The sequence below is a fragment of the Erythrolamprus reginae genome, chromosome 9 (assembly GCF_031021105.1).
Source record: "Erythrolamprus reginae isolate rEryReg1 chromosome 9, rEryReg1.hap1, whole genome shotgun sequence".
In the NCBI taxonomy this organism is placed as follows: Eukaryota; Metazoa; Chordata; class Lepidosauria; order Squamata; family Dipsadidae; genus Erythrolamprus; species Erythrolamprus reginae.
Genome location: NC_091958.1, coordinates 38,713,219 through 38,729,528, shown reverse-complemented (window position 1 = coordinate 38,729,528; position 16,310 = coordinate 38,713,219). Strand labels below are relative to the sequence as shown.

Genomic DNA, 16,310 nt, shown 5'->3' with positions numbered 1-16,310 from the left:
GGTAAGAGGATATGTGGTCAGTAGAATTCGAGACGAAGCTGTAAGGAATGAATTCAAATCACTTTATAATATGTAAATAGATATATTGCTCTTGAGTTAAAATGGCATATACAAAATATGCCCCCATTTTGGTGGAGGGGTGTGGATGTTGTCTGGTGGCAGGCACTAATCACTTGTTATATGTTGTGTATGTATTTTATATTATAAAATCAATAAAAAATATTTTAATGACAAATGCACAATATAGAACAGAAATCAAAAACAGGCATGAACACATTTTAAAAAGAAAAAGAAAAGAAAATACAAAAAGTGAAAAGTAAGCAGAAGTTTAAAATGTTCTGTGTTGTGCATTTGTCAATAAAATTTATTTTTTTAAATTAAAATAAAATAAAATAAATATTTTTTAAAAGAGAGAGGGAGAGAGAAGGCCCTCTCCCGCCATTCGGCACTGGTCGGTAAAGTAAAGTAATAAATAGTAAAATAATAAATATTAACACTAAAATTCCATTGGGATGTGGGGGGGGGGAGAAGAATGTGAAATGTTTACTTCTTCCTGGGGGGGGGGGTTAACAGAAAATAATTGAGAAGCACTATCTTCTAGAGACCCCTGGCCTAGAGTGCCCTTGTGTTTGATAACTTCGGGCAGGGGTTGAGCTAGAAGACCTCCAAGGTCCCTTCTAGCCTTGTGATCCCATGGTTCTCTTCTCTCTACAGCGGGCCTTCAACGACATACAGGCCAATGAGTCCTTGTGCAGCCTGAAGATGATCCCCCCTCTTGCCTGGTGACCGGAGGGTTGAAGAAAGACTGCAGCACGGTGCTTCCTTGCCCAGAGTTTGGCTGCTTCGAGTCCCGTCTGCTGGTCGGCGCAAAGCAAGTTTCTTCTCAGTGTGGAAGCAGCATTGCTGGAGACCAGCAGAGGACGTGTCTGTACCCATTTGTATGGAAACTGCCTTCAAAAGAAGAGAGAGAGAGGGGTGGGCTAGCTGCAGATTTCCACACACTTCTCAACACCAGAGACAATCCACCCACCCACCACCCCGAGATATTCCGTGGTGGCTAAACATGAGTGCTAGAACCCAAGGAGGCATGGATGAAGCTGCGCCAGCTTGCCTCTTATTTTTCATGGCCTTTCTGGTAACCCCTTAATTTTAGGGAGCGGTCACCGAGCCTGCAGGGGGCATTTGGGAACAGTCAACCCACAAGGGTGGGCTTTAAAAATTTTAGCAGGGGGGTTCTCTGCCCAGTTGCTGGATGGGTGTGCCCACAGTTGCCTCCTGTTTCACAGTGGAGGGCGGACGATTTTGTCCTCGAACCTCTAGGAGGACAAAAACGGTCTCCCCAGGGCTGCTCTGGAGGCCCTCGGCAGCCCATTTCCAGCCTTCCCAAACCTCCAGTAGGCCCCTTTTTTTTGCCCTCCCCGAGCCTCTGCGTACACCCTGTACTTATCTACATCCAAAACGGGCTGCGTGGGGACTCCTGGGAGGGGCAGGGCGAGGTGAGTGAGGCCAGCCAGGAATGGGCTTTTGGGGGATTCTCCTTACTGCACAGAATCTTAGCTAGAGGTTCTCCTGAACCCCTGTGAACCCCCAGCAGCCCATCCCTGTCAGTCTGTTCAGGGCTTGCCTAGTGCCCCCCAAAGGAAAGATGGTATGACAACATCCCTCTGCTCCAAAAGGAACTGATTTGCTCCCTTCTCCTGCCTCCTGGTCTTCAGGTGTCCATGCCAGTGGCTGCAAATGTAGCTAGCGAGTCTTTCCTTCCCGTCAGTTATCTCGGGGAAATAGATCCCTGAAGGAAGTGACCCACGCAGGTAGGATGGAGGCTGAAGCCCTTGCTCTAGAGCTGAATGGCAGCAAAAGTGGGGAAATGCTCTCCCCTTACCCAGCATCTGATGCCTCTTCCACATCATGTTTGGCCCTGCTGCCTCTTCCTGGTCAAATGTCTGAGAGCAGAATGGCTGATATGAGGGTTGCAGTCAGAGGTGGGTTGCTAAGATGGAACTGTGACCTGTGTTTGCCCCCATGGCTCTGAGTGCTAGTGGAGTCCAGTGCAATTCTGCTACTAAATGAAGTGAACAGTGCGGTCAGGCAGTAGGGAAAGCGAATAGAAGACTTGGCTGCATAGCTAGAGGTATAACAAGCAGGAAGAGGGAGATTGTGATCCCGCTGTATAGAGCGCTGGTGAGACTCCATTTGGAATAATACTGTGTTCAGTTCTGGAGACCTCACCTACAAAAAGAGATTGAACAAATTGAACGGGTCCAAAGATGGGTTACAAAAATGGTGGAAGGTCTCAAGCATCAAACTTATCAGAAAAGACTTCATGAACTCAATCTGTATAGTCTGGAGGATAGAAGGGAAAGGGGGGGACAGGATCGAAACATTTAAATATGTTAAAAGGTTTAATAAGGTTCAGGAAGGAAGTGTTTTTAATAGGAAAGTGAACACAAGAACAAGGGGGCACAATCTGAGGTTAGTTTGAGGAAAGATTAGAAGCAACGTGAGAATATATTATTTCACTGGAAGAGTCATAGATACTTGGAACAAACTTCCAGCAGATGTGGTTGGTAAATCCACAGATACTGAATTGAAACATGCCTGGGATAAACATAGATCCATCCTAAGTTAAAATACAGGAAATAGTATAAGGGCAGACTAGATGGACCAGGAGGTCTGTTTCTGCCGTCAATCTTCTATGTTTCTATGTTTCTACTGCATCTGGTCAGGTACGCCCAGGTGCAGTAGCAGAATTGCGCTGGACTCCGCTAGCACTCAGAGACATGGGGGCAAGCACACATCACTATTCCACCTTAGCAGCCCACCTCTGGTTGCAGTAAAGTTACAAGGCAAGTAGCTCTCGTGAGGAATGTTCACAAGAGAACTTGGTATGACTATCCTATAGCGGGAAGCCAGTGAGAGAGAACGAGCAGTGCCAGTGGTCAGTAGATCATCGACTGACATTGTGGGGAAGGTTAGAGATGAGCATCCTCATTCCATTTACCTCCAAGGGTGAAGTGTACGCAGCAATCCTTCCTTCCTTCCTTCCTTCCTTCCTTCCTTCCTTCCTTCCTTCCTTCCTTTCTTCCTTCTCCCTCCTTCAATTTCCATTTCCTTCCTTCCATTCCCATCACCTTCCTTCCTTCTTTCCTTCCTTCCTTCCTTCCTTCCTTCCTTCCTTCCTTCTTTACATTTCTTGCCTGCCTTTTTGATCAATAGCAGCAACTTCAACCTGGGTGGAACCGAGACCATCAATGGGGGCCTTAGTGGGCTCTGACCCACCACTCATCCCGTTGAACGTAAAAATCCCAACCCAGCCACTTCTTGAGGGGTGTTCCCCAGGTAACACCTTCCTTAGATATGGAACAGGTACCCACAAGGGCTTCTCTTCTGCTGTTTTATTTCGATGCCTCCCTCACATTGACCCTCCTTGTTGTGGGGAGATCTGTCGTGAGCTCAGTTCGTCTTTTTCCAAGAGCTGCAACGAAGTTATTTCACAGTTACTTTATGATCACGGTGATGATTATGATCCTGGCGCTGCTCTCCTGGTACCTTTGGAAGGCCGTGCGGAGGGGCAAATCTCCTCATTTCCGGGCACTGTTTTCTTGTGAGGTTTTTCCAAGGTTGAAGATTGCCCCACTCCCAGAGGTGGGCTGCTAAGGTGGAACGGTGACGTGTGCTCGCCCCCGTGGCTCTGAGTGCTAGCAGAGTCCAGCCCAATTCTGCCACTGCACCTGGGCAGGTGGTGAAATCGTGCACGGAGATGTAGAGGGCCATGGCTCTGAGTGCTAGCAGAGTCCAGCGCAATGATGCTACTGCACCTGGGCAGGTAGCAAAATTGTGCACGGACACGCAGGTGCGCCACAGGCTACCTGCCCAGGTGCAGTAGCAGAATTGTGCTGGACTCCGCTAGCACTCAGGGCCATGGGGGTGACCATACGTCACCATCCCACCTTAGCAGCCCACCTCTGCCCACTCACCATCCACCCCCGAGAATTGTGTATAGACGTGAGCCTCGTGTCTCTGTATGAATCTTTACTATGCTATCATGTAATAAAGAACGACTCCCTCTGTAGCAACACCTGTTCAGATGAAAATGGCATCCATCTGGCAAACGCTGCCTGTTACACCTGATCCTGTTATACCTGATAAAATTGATACCTCATAAAATTGAATGGTCCCAAAGACGGGCTACAAAAATGGTGGAAGGTCTTAAGCGTAAAACTTATCAGGAAAGACTTAATGAACTAAATCAGGGCAGAAGGGAAAGGGGGGGACCTGATTGAAACATTTAAATATGTTAAAGGGTTCAATAAGGTTCAGGGGGGAAGTGTTTTTAATAGGAAAGTCAACACAAGAACAAGGGGGCACAATCTGAGGTTAGTTGGGGGAAAGATCAGAAGCAACATGAGAAAATATTATCTGACTGAAAGAGTAGTAGATGCTTGGAACAAACTTCCAGCAGACATGGTTGGTAAATCCACAGGAACTGAATTTAAACATGCCTTGGATAAACATATATCCATCCTAAGATAAAATACAGGAAAGAGTATAAGGGCAGACTAGATGGACCCTGAGGTTTTTTTCTGCCGTCAATCTTCTATGTTTGTATGTTAAATTTACAAAAGTTGGTAGAAAGTCCGGAGGTCATTAGCAAAATCTGGAAATACGATTTTTAACATCACAAACTGAACAAACTGAGAGAGCGCCCAACAAAACCCATCTGGAATGCAACAAAATTGACTTCCACACTGAAGCTTCACATGACTAAGCCTCTAAGGGTGTGGCCAATTAGCCTGCAGCTCTATTCACAAAGAGACCTCCTCTTGCACAGCCACTCCTGCCATCTAACAGCCCTGTGTACTCTGGCATCAAGAAGAGACTTCTCTTCTCCTATGTCACTCATGTCGCCTGAGGAGGTGCAGAAGGCCCTGGTTGGCTTTCAGCCTCTGACACTGAATCCTCTCTGGCCTCCTCACTATTGGACTCGGGTACCAGCTACACGGGCAAATGGAACTGTGCCACAACCACCTCTTGATCCTTGGGATCCCTGATCAGCTGCATTGGTCATGGGTGGGCCACAATAGCTAGGTCACCAGAGGCTGTCCTCCAGGGACACCTGGTGGCATGTGGCGGAAAGCCACTTTCATGCAGGTAACTCCTGCTGACTTGGGCCACCTGAACCGTTGAGGAAGTGAAGTGGCTTGTGAGGTCGTGTCCTCTGCCAATGGTTAGTAGGGTGCCTTTGTGCCTCAGCAGACAGGATGCCTGCTCTCTGCCTTACAGTAGTGTATCTACTTATGAACTTAATTCGTTCTGTGACCAGGTTCTTAAGTAGAAAAGTTTATAAGAAGAAGCAATTTTTCCATAGGAATCAATGTAAAAGCAAATAATACATGCAATTGGGGAAACCACAGGGAGGGTGGAGGCCCTGTTTCCTCCCAGGAGATTCCTAGAGAGGCCCCACGGAGGCTTCTCCCCACCTTTTCCGGGCCTGTTTCCTCCCAGGAGATTCCTAGAGGGGCCCCACAGAGGCTTCTCCCTGCCTTTTCCGGCCCTGCTTCCTCCCAGGAGATTCCTAGAGAGGCCCCATGGAGGCTTCTCCCCACCTTTCCCGGCCCTGTTTCCTTCCAGGAGATTCCTAGAGAGGACCCACAGAGGCTTCTCCCCGCCTTTTCCGGTTACCGTTTCGGAGGCTTGGGTTTTTAAGTGGAAAATGGTTCTTGAGAAGAGGCAAAAAAAATCTTGAACACCCAGTTCTTATCTAGAAAAGTTCGTAAGTAGAGCTGTTCTTAGGTAGAGGTGCCACTGTATATGAAAAGTGGGTGCCTAACCTTGGAACTTTAAGCCCTGCGGACTTTCACCCTCCTTGCCTTTCGCAAGCTCCTTAAAACCCACCTCTGTCGTCAGGCATGGGGGAATTGAAATTTTTTCCCTTCCCCCTAGGCTTATAGAATTTATACATGGTATGCTTGTTTGTATGATTGGTCTCTTAAATTGGGGTTTTTTAGATTATTTTTTAATATTAGATTTGTTACATTGTTTTCTTTATTGTTGTTAGCCGCCCCGAGTCTTAATAAATAAATAAACAAACAAACAAACAAACAAACTTCAACTCCCAGAATTTTCTTGCCAACCATGCTAGCTGGTGAATTCTGGGAGTTGAAGTCTACAGACCTTAAAGTTGCCACGGTTAGACAGAAGGTTGTGGCACAAAAATGTTTCTACCTATTGCTAAAGTGTAATATGGTTAGTTTGCCTTTGCACATCTCCTGCAAAACACACTTTTTAGCTTACGAGTGAACCCATCTGGTCTCTCTTAACCAGCATCCGTGGCCTATGGATCGGATAGTCTGTGGTCAAGCCATACGTGGGATCATAGTAGAGTTGCAACTCACTCATTTGTTTTAATTCACCTATCTGCAAAGGTGACCCAGTTGACCGTGTGCAAAATGCAAGGGTTGAAACTTTCAACATCTGGCAAAGGTGTTGTTTATCTCTGCAACGGCAAGGGCATGTCTGAATGGTTGGCCAATATTTGCTGAAATCTTATGACTGGAAGGATGGCAGGAGTCCCTCTTGGTCTCTTTCCATCACTTACCAGTTGATGCTTAAAATAAGTAAGACAAACAGAATGACATGAAGCTATGCACGTTGCCAAGGAATGCTGCCATGGGGCCATTTCCTTCACCAAGCATGTTCAAGGGTCATTTGTGGCCACCAAGAAGCTACCTGCATTACTGCGTCCAGAAAATGAGACTTTGGCAGGAATGGCTTTTTCTGGCTCAAATCTTTTATTAGTTTACTGAAATATCAAATACAGAAATTGAAAGAAAAATGAAGATAATGGGAAATTAGGGAAGAAAAAGGAGGAGAGGGTAGGGTAAAGGAGAAAGTAAAACCACAATTTTTATATTTATACTTTATATAAATACGTATACTTTATATTTATATACTGCCAGCGGAGGTTGTGGACTCCCCAACCTTGGACATTTTCAAGAGGAGATTGGACTGCCATTTGGCTGGGGTGCTATAGGATTTCCTGCTCAGGCAGGGGGTTCAACTTGATGACCTGTAACTCTAATAATAAATAAATAAATAAAAATAAATATATGATCATACTAACAAATGAACAGAGTTGGAAGGGACCTTGCAGGTCATCTAGTCCAACCCCCCGCCCAACTAGGAGACCTGACACCATTTCTGACAGATGGCAGTCCAGTCTCTTCTTGAAAGTTTCAATGTTGGAAATGTAAATGGAGATTGAGGTCAAAGCAAGATACTTTGGGTGGTTTTTTAAATTATTATGTTGAGTTTATATGGAGAGGTGGAGAGGGGCGGCATACAAATCTAATAAGTATTATTATTATTATTATTATTATTATTTTATTATTATTATTATTATTATTATTATTATTATTATTATTATTATTATTATTATTATATGTGATGGACTTGCACTGAAGCTAAAAAATATTGGATAACGGTTAAAGCATGGTTAGAAGAGATACTTGGCCAAAACATTGAGTTAAAACCAGAGACATTCTTATTGAGAATATTGTCAGAGAAATATAAAAAAAGAAGAAATATATTTGATTATATATGTGGTGACTGCAGCACAAATAGCTTATGCTCAAAAGTGGAAATTAAAGTTGGTTCTGACGGAAGGAGAAATGATAAAGAAGATATTAGACTGTGCAGAAATGAACAGACTGACAATGAAGATTAAAAATAAAGGAGACTCTGAATATTATAAAATAGAGATGACATTTCATGTGTTGATTGGATAAGAAATTTAACTAGGAAAAAGACTGACTAAAAATGAAAAAGAAAGGGGAGATTAGAAGTATTATTTCTAATCCAGGTGACAAGAATAGTAGGGAGTGGGGAGGCAGCACTGAGAAAAGTTACAACATCCAAGATAAGCTCATCATTAAAAATAATGATGTAATAATAAAAGCTTTGGCAAGACGATAAGATAATAGAAAGGAACTGTCAGTATGTTCTAAGAAATGATCTTTAGAATTACAAACAGTTCACACAGGGAAGGGTAAGGAAAGAAGGAGAGGTAGGAGGAGATAGAGGGTGGAGGGCAGTGATGGGCTACCAAAATTTTTACTACCACACTGTGGCCATGGCTTATACATTTTGTTTCAAAATCTTTCAGTGCAAATTGAGTGCTCTGGGGTGGCGCTCCATTTTTGCTACCCCACTGTGTGTCCCCCCCGGTCCGGGCTGCAGCCCACCCCAATTATCTACTATATACTGTATAGTGTATGTACACACACGCACGCACAGCTCTTCTAAAATTATACACATTCAACCTCATTTACTGTGATAAGAAAAACATACACAGAGCCCAGAAGGGGAAAAAAAGAAAAAAAATCTGAATTTTGCTACTGGTACTGCATACCTGACCGTACAGTGGTACCTCGAGATACGAGTTTAATTCGTTCCGGACCTGGGCTCTTAAGTTGAGCAGCTCTTATCTCGAACGACTTTTCCCCATAGGAATTAATGTAAATAATTTTAATTGGTTCCAGCCCTCAAAAAACTCACAAAGTTAGTCTAAATTATGCAGAAAGACATGTTTTTAATGAAGAAATGTACATGTACATATAAATGAATAATGAAGTTTCTTTCACTTAACTTGTAAACTTTCTTAAACTTTTAAATTTACATATGTTCAACTTCTCTGCCACCCAATCCTGTAGGACAGAGGTCCCCAACCCTTTTTGCACCAGGGACCGGCTTTAAGCGATCAAGAGAGGAATGGGTGAATGAATGGACGGAGGGTGGGAAGGAAGGAAGGAAAGAGGGAAGGGACAGGAACAGAGGAAGGAAGCAAGGAAACTTATGAAAGGGGAGAGTAAGAGAGGAATGAGTGAAGGGAGGGAGGGAGGGAAGAAGGTGGGAAGGAGAAAGAAAAGAAGAAATAGAGGAAGGGAAGGTAAAAGAGAGAAAGAAAAAGAGCAAGAAAGAAAGAAAGAAAGAAAGAAAGAAAGAAAGAAAGAAAGAAAGAAAGGGGGAAGGGACAGGAACAGAGGAAGGAAGCAAGGAAACTTATGAAAGGGGAGAGTAAGAGAGGAATGAGTGAAGGGAGGGAGGGAGGGAAGAAGGTGGGAAGGAGAAAGAAAAGAAGAAATAGAGGAAGGGAAGGTAAAAGAGAGAAAGAAAAAGAGCAAGAAAGAAAGCTGCAAGCACCCCCCCCGAGCCCCCCAGGCCGGCTGCAACCTTTTAAAACACGCGCGCCGCTTCGCAGCTGTCTCCTGAAGCCGAACGCGGAAGTTAGCGTTTGGCTTCAGGAGACAGCTCCTTGGCGCTTGTATCTCGAATTTGGGCTTGTAAGTAGAACAAAAATATCTCTCCCCTCCCAGCTCTTATCTCGAGTTGCTCTTAAGTAGAGCAGCTCTTATGTCGGGGTTCCACTGTACTTGTAAGAGCCCACCACTGGTGGAGAGGTTGGAGAAGGAAGAGGGAGAGAAGGTTAAAGATGGTAGAAGGATGACAAGAAGAAGAAGGGAAAGAAAAATTGAGTGATTAGAAAATGGAAGTTCAGACTGGGAGATTGAGGTCAAAGCAAGATACTTTGGGTGGTTTTTTTAAAAAATTATTATGTTTAGTTTATATGGAGGTAATTACTTGATGCATGGTGGAGAAAAATGAAAATTAATTTTTTTTAAAAAATTAAGTGGGTGGGGCCTCTCTAGGAATCTCCTGGGAGGAAACAGGGCTGAAAAAGGCCGGGAGAATCCTCCATGGGGCCTCTTTAGAATCTTCTGGGAGGAAACAGGGCCTCCACCTTCCTTGTGCTTTCCCCAATCGCACATATTATTTGCTTTTACATTGATTCCTATGGGAAAAATTGCTTCTTCTTACAAACTTTCCTACTTAAGAACCTGCTCACAGAACAAATTAAGTTCGTAAGTAGAGGTATCACTTTTTGTGTTTTCCGATGGTCTTAGGCGACTCCTGTGAAAGGGTCGTTTGACCCCAAAAGGGGTTGCGACCCACAGGTTGAGAAGTGTTCCTTTAGAGACTGTGAGAAACCACCCGACTCCTAAAAAAAGAATGAAATATTTTGGGGAACTATTAAGAGACAGACTATTATATTTTCCCAAAGGAGAAATGGAGAAATGTGTTCTCAGAGGCAGAAAGCAGCCTCCAAATCTTTCTTGATAGGCCATAGCAGATGTCAGCATTTAAGGAGATAAAGAGCTTATTGGAAGACAAAACCAACTGTCGAGATGGCACTATTCATAAGCAAAGCAAACACTTGCTGGCAAACACTTGCTGAAACTCCCTGCAGCAAAGTTTGACAGCGAACAAAAACAGAGTGACAGCAAAATCCAACACAGGACAAAAGCTATAAGCCACAATGGGAATTGCTCAACACCCTTTTAGAAACACAGAGCCCATATTGCACAAATCCCAAAATCCAAAAGTTACAGAAACTATAAAGATCCATCTACTCATTCAACCATTTGGTTCAGCTGACCCAGAACTGCACGCTGTCTTTTTGTGCTTGGTTCTGTTCATCAATAAACCTCCTTTCCAATCAGCCTCTAAGTTGCTTCCAGTATTTTCCTCCAGCTTGGAACAGAACTAGATGGATTTTTATTCCAGCAACACCGACACAGTGGTCAGTTGTGCAAGCCATTTGAGTGTTATGTAAATGTGATTTTGCACTAGAGGGATGTCTAGAAAAAGGTGGAATGAACCCTCTGCCATTAAAGCAGTTTCAACGTAATAGCCAGCTACAGTTCCAAGCCTCTCCTCCAGTTACTACAACAATCATTGTACAAGCAATGTTTAAGCAACCCAGGAGAAAGCTGCTAGTTTACCAATGATGGAATGGAGATCTGGAGCAACTCCCTTCTCTCCCTCCACTTTTTTTTTTTGCATGACACAGTGAAGTTTGAGGCTGAGTGACTTGCAAACAGAAATCAGAGTTACAAATATGAAAAAATGGGAACAAAATTTTGGATATAATATAGAATATTTGGCAACAATCATGGGAAATAAATTTTAAAATGACACTAGCGACATCCTATAAACAAAACTGGTTCAAAATGTAGATGGCACATAACCTCCACTCAATTAGCTAGAATTAACAAAATAGTACATCAATATGTGTTGTGGTTAGCTCTGGCCCAGCTCCTGCCCCAAGGACTGTGGATGTGGGGGAGACATCCACATGCTGCAGGCCTGTTTTGCCCCCCCCCCGGTGGAATCTGATGATGAAGGCTCCTCTGACCAAGAAGACATGAGTGACAGAGAGGAGGAGAGTATGGCAGACAGCTCAGAAGGAGATCAATTAACTAGCTCCTCCTTGGATTCAGAACAAGAGTTAATGATACAGCCACGCATGCGGAGAGCGATGCATAGGCAACAACAACTGAGAGATTATTATCAAAGAAAATGAGGCTGCCTGTGGTTGGGTGGGGCTGTGGTAATTAGTGAGGCTGCTATAAATAGCAGCCTGTGGGTTTGGCCATTGTGGAGGATTATCTGATCGTTGTGTTTCATGACTGCTTTACTGACTTTGACTTTTTGTGTGCTGATTTTCCCCCGCTTTGAAACTAAACCAGAGCAAAGTGTGTTTCACTTTGTGAAAGAAGGACTGTGAATTGCCTCACAGCTGCAAGCTAAGTATCACAGAACTGATAAGGGACTTGTACAAATTACCAGTTTGTTTGGAGACGAGTGCTCTTTGCTATGCCAAAAGAGGGCTTAGTTTAAGTGAATTTTCATTATAAAGAACTTTTTGAATTTTCAAACGTGTGTGTGTCTGAAATTTGTACCTGTGCATTTTTGGGAGGAGTCTACCAGAGAGCCCGACAGAACCATATGTTGGAAATACAAAGGAGAAATTGGCTCTTATTACCACCTCTGGTGGAAATGTGAAAAAGCAATTTTTTTCTGGAATGTAATTACAAATTGGTTGGAAGAAATTCTAGACACCAAAATAGAAAAAAACCCAGAAGGTTTTTTGTTGGGAATATTTCATCAAAAACTAGAAAAGCATCAGGTATATTTGGCTATCCACATAACTACGGCGGCTAGGTTAATATATGTCCAATATTGGAAGAATAAAGCAATACTTCAGGAGGAAGAGATCATAGAAAAGATTACAGCTTGCGCGGAAATGAATAAGTTAACATTAGAAATTAAAAGCAAAGAAAAATCAGATTTTTACAAATTTTGGGAAAGGTTTCACTGGTGGTTAGGGAAAAGAGAAAACACCGTAATTAATGTAGAATAGAATAATACCTAATTGACAAAGTTTCTGCCTGGTAATAGAATTTATTGTTAATATAAAAGTATAAGATGACTCTTATTATTTAAGATGTATATAATTAATCAGAGCAATAATAGAATGTTACATAGTTGGAACCATTTTTTCTATAGGATATGCTGTAATTCCATCCAAATACTGTTCGTTCTTTAAATGTTTTTGTGTTGTTTCATGTATTTTATGTATTTAAATAAAGTTACATTTTTAATAATAATTTAAAAAAAGAAATCAGAGTTACTGTATGCTGCTTTAAGTGCAGAGTACTTTTGCCAGACCAATCCTTGAATACAGCTCATCTGTCTGGAACATACACCACATTTCGGACATAAATACATTAGAAAGCATCCAGAGATACTTTACGAGAAGAGCCCTCCATTCCTCTACTTGCAACAGAATACCCTACGCAACCAGACTTGAAAACCTAGGCTTAGAAAGCTTGGAGTTTCATGACCTATGCTTAGCTCATAAAATTATCTGCTACAATGTCCTATCTGTCAAAGACTCCTTTGGTTTCAACCACAACAATACACAAGCACATAACAGATACAAACTCAAAGTAAACAGCCCCAAATTTGACTGTAGAAAATGTGACTTCAGCAACCGAGTGGTTGATGCATGGAACTGACTAGTTGTTTCATCACCAAACCCCCAAACCTTCACTCCTTCCTTCCTTCCTTCCTTCCTTCCTTCCTTCCTTCCTTCCTTCCTTCCTTCCTCCCTCCCTCCCTCCCTCCCTCCCTCCCTTCCTTCTTTCCTTCCTTTCTTTCTTCATTCATTCAATTTTTATGCCGCCCTTCTCCTTAGACTCAGGGCAGCTTACAGCATGTTAGCAATAGCCCTTTTTAACAGAGCCAGCCTATTGCCCCCACAATCCGGGTCCTCATTTGACCCACCTCGGAAGGATGGCCAGTAAGCGGTGTGCATAAGTACACCAGCGTGCCTTCCATCCCTGTGTTAAGTTTCTCTCTTATTAGTACCAATATCATGTATATAAACAGTGTTAACCAATACATATTTTTTTTATTTATTTTTTATTTTATTTATTCTTTGTCCAATATACAATACATATGAAAGAGAATATACATTAAGTAATATATATAATGATAGAAAGTAAGAAAGAAGAGAAGTAAGAGGAAAGGAGAGAAAATGTATGAGATATGAGATAAGGAAAGAAGATTGGACAGGGGACGATAGGCACATCAGTGCACTTATGTACGCCCCTTACTGGCCTCTTAGGAACCTGGAGAGGTCAATCGTGGAGAGTCTTAGGGAGAAATGTTGGGGGCTGGGGGCTGACACCACTGAGTCTGGCAATGAGTTCCACGCTTCGACAACTCTATTGTTAAAGTCATATTTTTTACAGTCAAGTTTGGAGCGGTTGATGTTAAGTTTGAATCTGTTGCGTGCTCTTGTGTTGTTGCGGTTGAAGCTGAAGTAGTCGTTGACCGGAAGGACGTTGCATACTTGACAAATAAAATAAATAAAACGTGCTTTTATATCCTTGCTAGTTTGCTACCAGCGACGGAATGGAGATCTGAAACAACTTTCTTCTCCTCCCCACCTTTTTTTTTTTTTGCACAAAACAGTGAAGTTGGAGACTGACTGACTTGCGAACAGAAATCAGAGTTACTGCCTGCTGCTTTAAATGCAGAGATCTGATTTAAGAGTGATCTTTTAAAACCATAGGAGTTCTTCTTTGAGATCATGCAGACCGTTTGTTGGGAGAAAGGTCTCCCTTCTCTTTGGAGTTTTTACAACTCTCTCTCTCTCTCTCTCTCTCTTCCTCTCTCTTTCTCTCTCTCTCTCTCTCGCTCTCTCTCGCTCTCTCATCATGATTATTTGGAGGGGGGCATAGGATACTTTGGAGTTTGACCCCTGGAGGCTGATAAGGAAGCGTCTCAGCCCGACTCATGAGCAGCATCAAAGGCAGGGCCAATGAATCCGAATCTCCTGCATATAAATTCCCCCTTTCCACGCCTGTGAACTTGTGAAAGAGGCTCATTGAATCGTCACAGCTGGCGTCTGGAAGCCGCCCGGCAGACCGGCAGAAGGCTGGTTGCCCCGAGTGCCAGGCAGGAGGGAGCCCCAGAGGAGCCTGGTAAGTCTCTCCTCCTGGCTTGGATCTGGGGGAGTGCTTGGACTCTCAGGCTGCATCATTGCCAGGTCCGGGGGTGCCATCGATAGGAAAGTCTAAGCAAGAGTTAGAGCCCTGGTCAGCCCCATGGGTAGCTGGCTCTCTCCGTCCAGGGGATTCCTTTCTATGCAGGGCTGCCCCTAGCACAGTGTGGCCTCCCACAACTCATTCTGGACAGCAGCTAGAAGAAGAACCCTTGGTGTAGCTGCTCAACTTCCTCTTTGCTAAAGGAAGATGCCCAGTTGCTCTTCAAGAGGGCAGGTGTGGGGCCAGGCAGACAGATATAGTCTGGAGGACAGAAGGGAAAGGGGGGACGCAATCAAAACATTTAAATATGTTCAAGGGTTAAATAAGGTTTAGTAGGGAAGTGTTTTTAATAAGAAAGTGATCCTAAGAGCAAGGGGGCAGAATCTGAGGTTAGTTGGGGGAAAGATCAGAAGCAACGTGAGAAAATTTGATTTGACTGAAAGAGTCATAGATGCTTGGAACAAACTTCCAGCAGACGTGGTTGGTAAATCCACAGTAACTGAATTTAAACATGCCTGGGATAAACATAGATCGATCCTAAGATAAAATACAGGAAATAGTATAAGGGCAGACTAGATGGACCATGAGGTCTATTTCTGCCGTCAATCTTCTAGGTTTCTATGTTATTGCCATCCACCTTCCAATTGGCCTAGCCATTTCATCTGAGCCCTGGGACCCTAACATTCCCATCCACCTGCAGAAAGGCCCCACTTCGCCATCTGAAACGGACCATTTCTGGTGTTGGCAAGCCAGCGCTGCTCTTCCCAAATGGCAAGGCTGAGTTAAATCTGTTTTTTTCTTCCTAGCAGAATGCCAGGCAGGATTGGCTCCACTCTGCCCCATTCCCCTCCTCTTTGTCATTGCCAAACATGAAAAGACTATAAAAATGGCTGCAGGAAAAAGATTTAAAAAAAAAAAAAAGTTGGATGGAGGTAAAAAAATGACTGAAATAGTTTTGGATAGAAAGGAAGTTCATTCTCTAAAGCAGGGAGTCTCCAACCGTGGCAACTTTAAGCTTGGTGGACTTTGACTCCCAGAATTCCCCAGCCAGGGGAATTCTGGGAGATGAAGTCCACCAGGCTTAAAGTTGCCAAGGTTGGAGACTCCCTGTTCTAAAGTAGCTTCTAATGGAAGAATGCTTTCTATTATTTATTTATGTGTTTGTTTGTTTGTTTGTTTGTTTGTTTAGTCAGTCAGTCAGTCAGTCAGTCAGTCAGTCAGTCAGTCAGTCAGTCATTCATACAAATATAGTATTGTAGTATGTTTAATATAATATAAGTATAAAGTAGAGTAGAAAGGATAAAAAGATATTAGGACAGGGACAGTAGGCACGAAAGTGCACTTATGCACGCCCCTTACAGATCTCTTAGAAAAGGGCAGAGATGTTTATTGTAGATACTGTAAGGTTGAAGATTTTGGGATTGGGGGAAGAAACAACAGAGTCCAGTAGTGAATTCCAGGTGTTGACCACTCTATTGCCGAAATCATATTTTCTGCAGTCTAGTTTGGAGCGATTTACATTTAGTTTGTATCTATTGCGTGCTCTTGTGTTGTTGTTGGTAAAGGTGAAGTAGTTGCTAACAGGGAGTACATTGTGATGTATGATTTTATGAACAACAGTTAAATCAGTTTGGAGGTGGCGTAGCTGTAAATTTTCTAAGTGTAGTAATTGAAGTCTGGAGGAGTAAGGTAAATTGTTGCGTGACGAGGCGTGGAGGACTCTTCTTGTGAAGTATTTCTGGACTCCTTCATTTGTATTAATGTCTGCTATGCAGTGTGGATTCCATACAGGGGAGCTGTGTTCAAGAATTGGTCTGACAAATGTTTTGTATTCTTATTAAAATATAGTTTATT

At 43.2% G+C, this 16,310-nt stretch overlaps 2 protein-coding genes across 2 annotated transcripts in view; both read left to right on the top strand.

The window, feature by feature from the left end:
• Positions 1 to 786, top strand: part of GRID2IP (Grid2 interacting protein) — an 89,221-nt gene extending 88,435 nt beyond the window's left edge. The window contains exon 22 of the mRNA XM_070760223.1: positions 715 to 786. Coding sequence (XP_070616324.1) covers positions 715 to 786 — 72 coding nt within the window. The remainder of the gene's footprint in view (positions 1 to 714) is intronic.
• Positions 787 to 14,282: 13,496 nt separating this feature from the next.
• SLC5A11 (solute carrier family 5 member 11) overlaps positions 14,283 to 16,310 on the top strand; it is a 43,424-nt gene continuing 41,396 nt past the window's right edge. The window contains exon 1 of the mRNA XM_070760846.1: positions 14,283 to 14,393. The gene's annotated coding sequence lies outside the window, so the exon portion shown is untranslated. The remainder of the gene's footprint in view (positions 14,394 to 16,310) is intronic.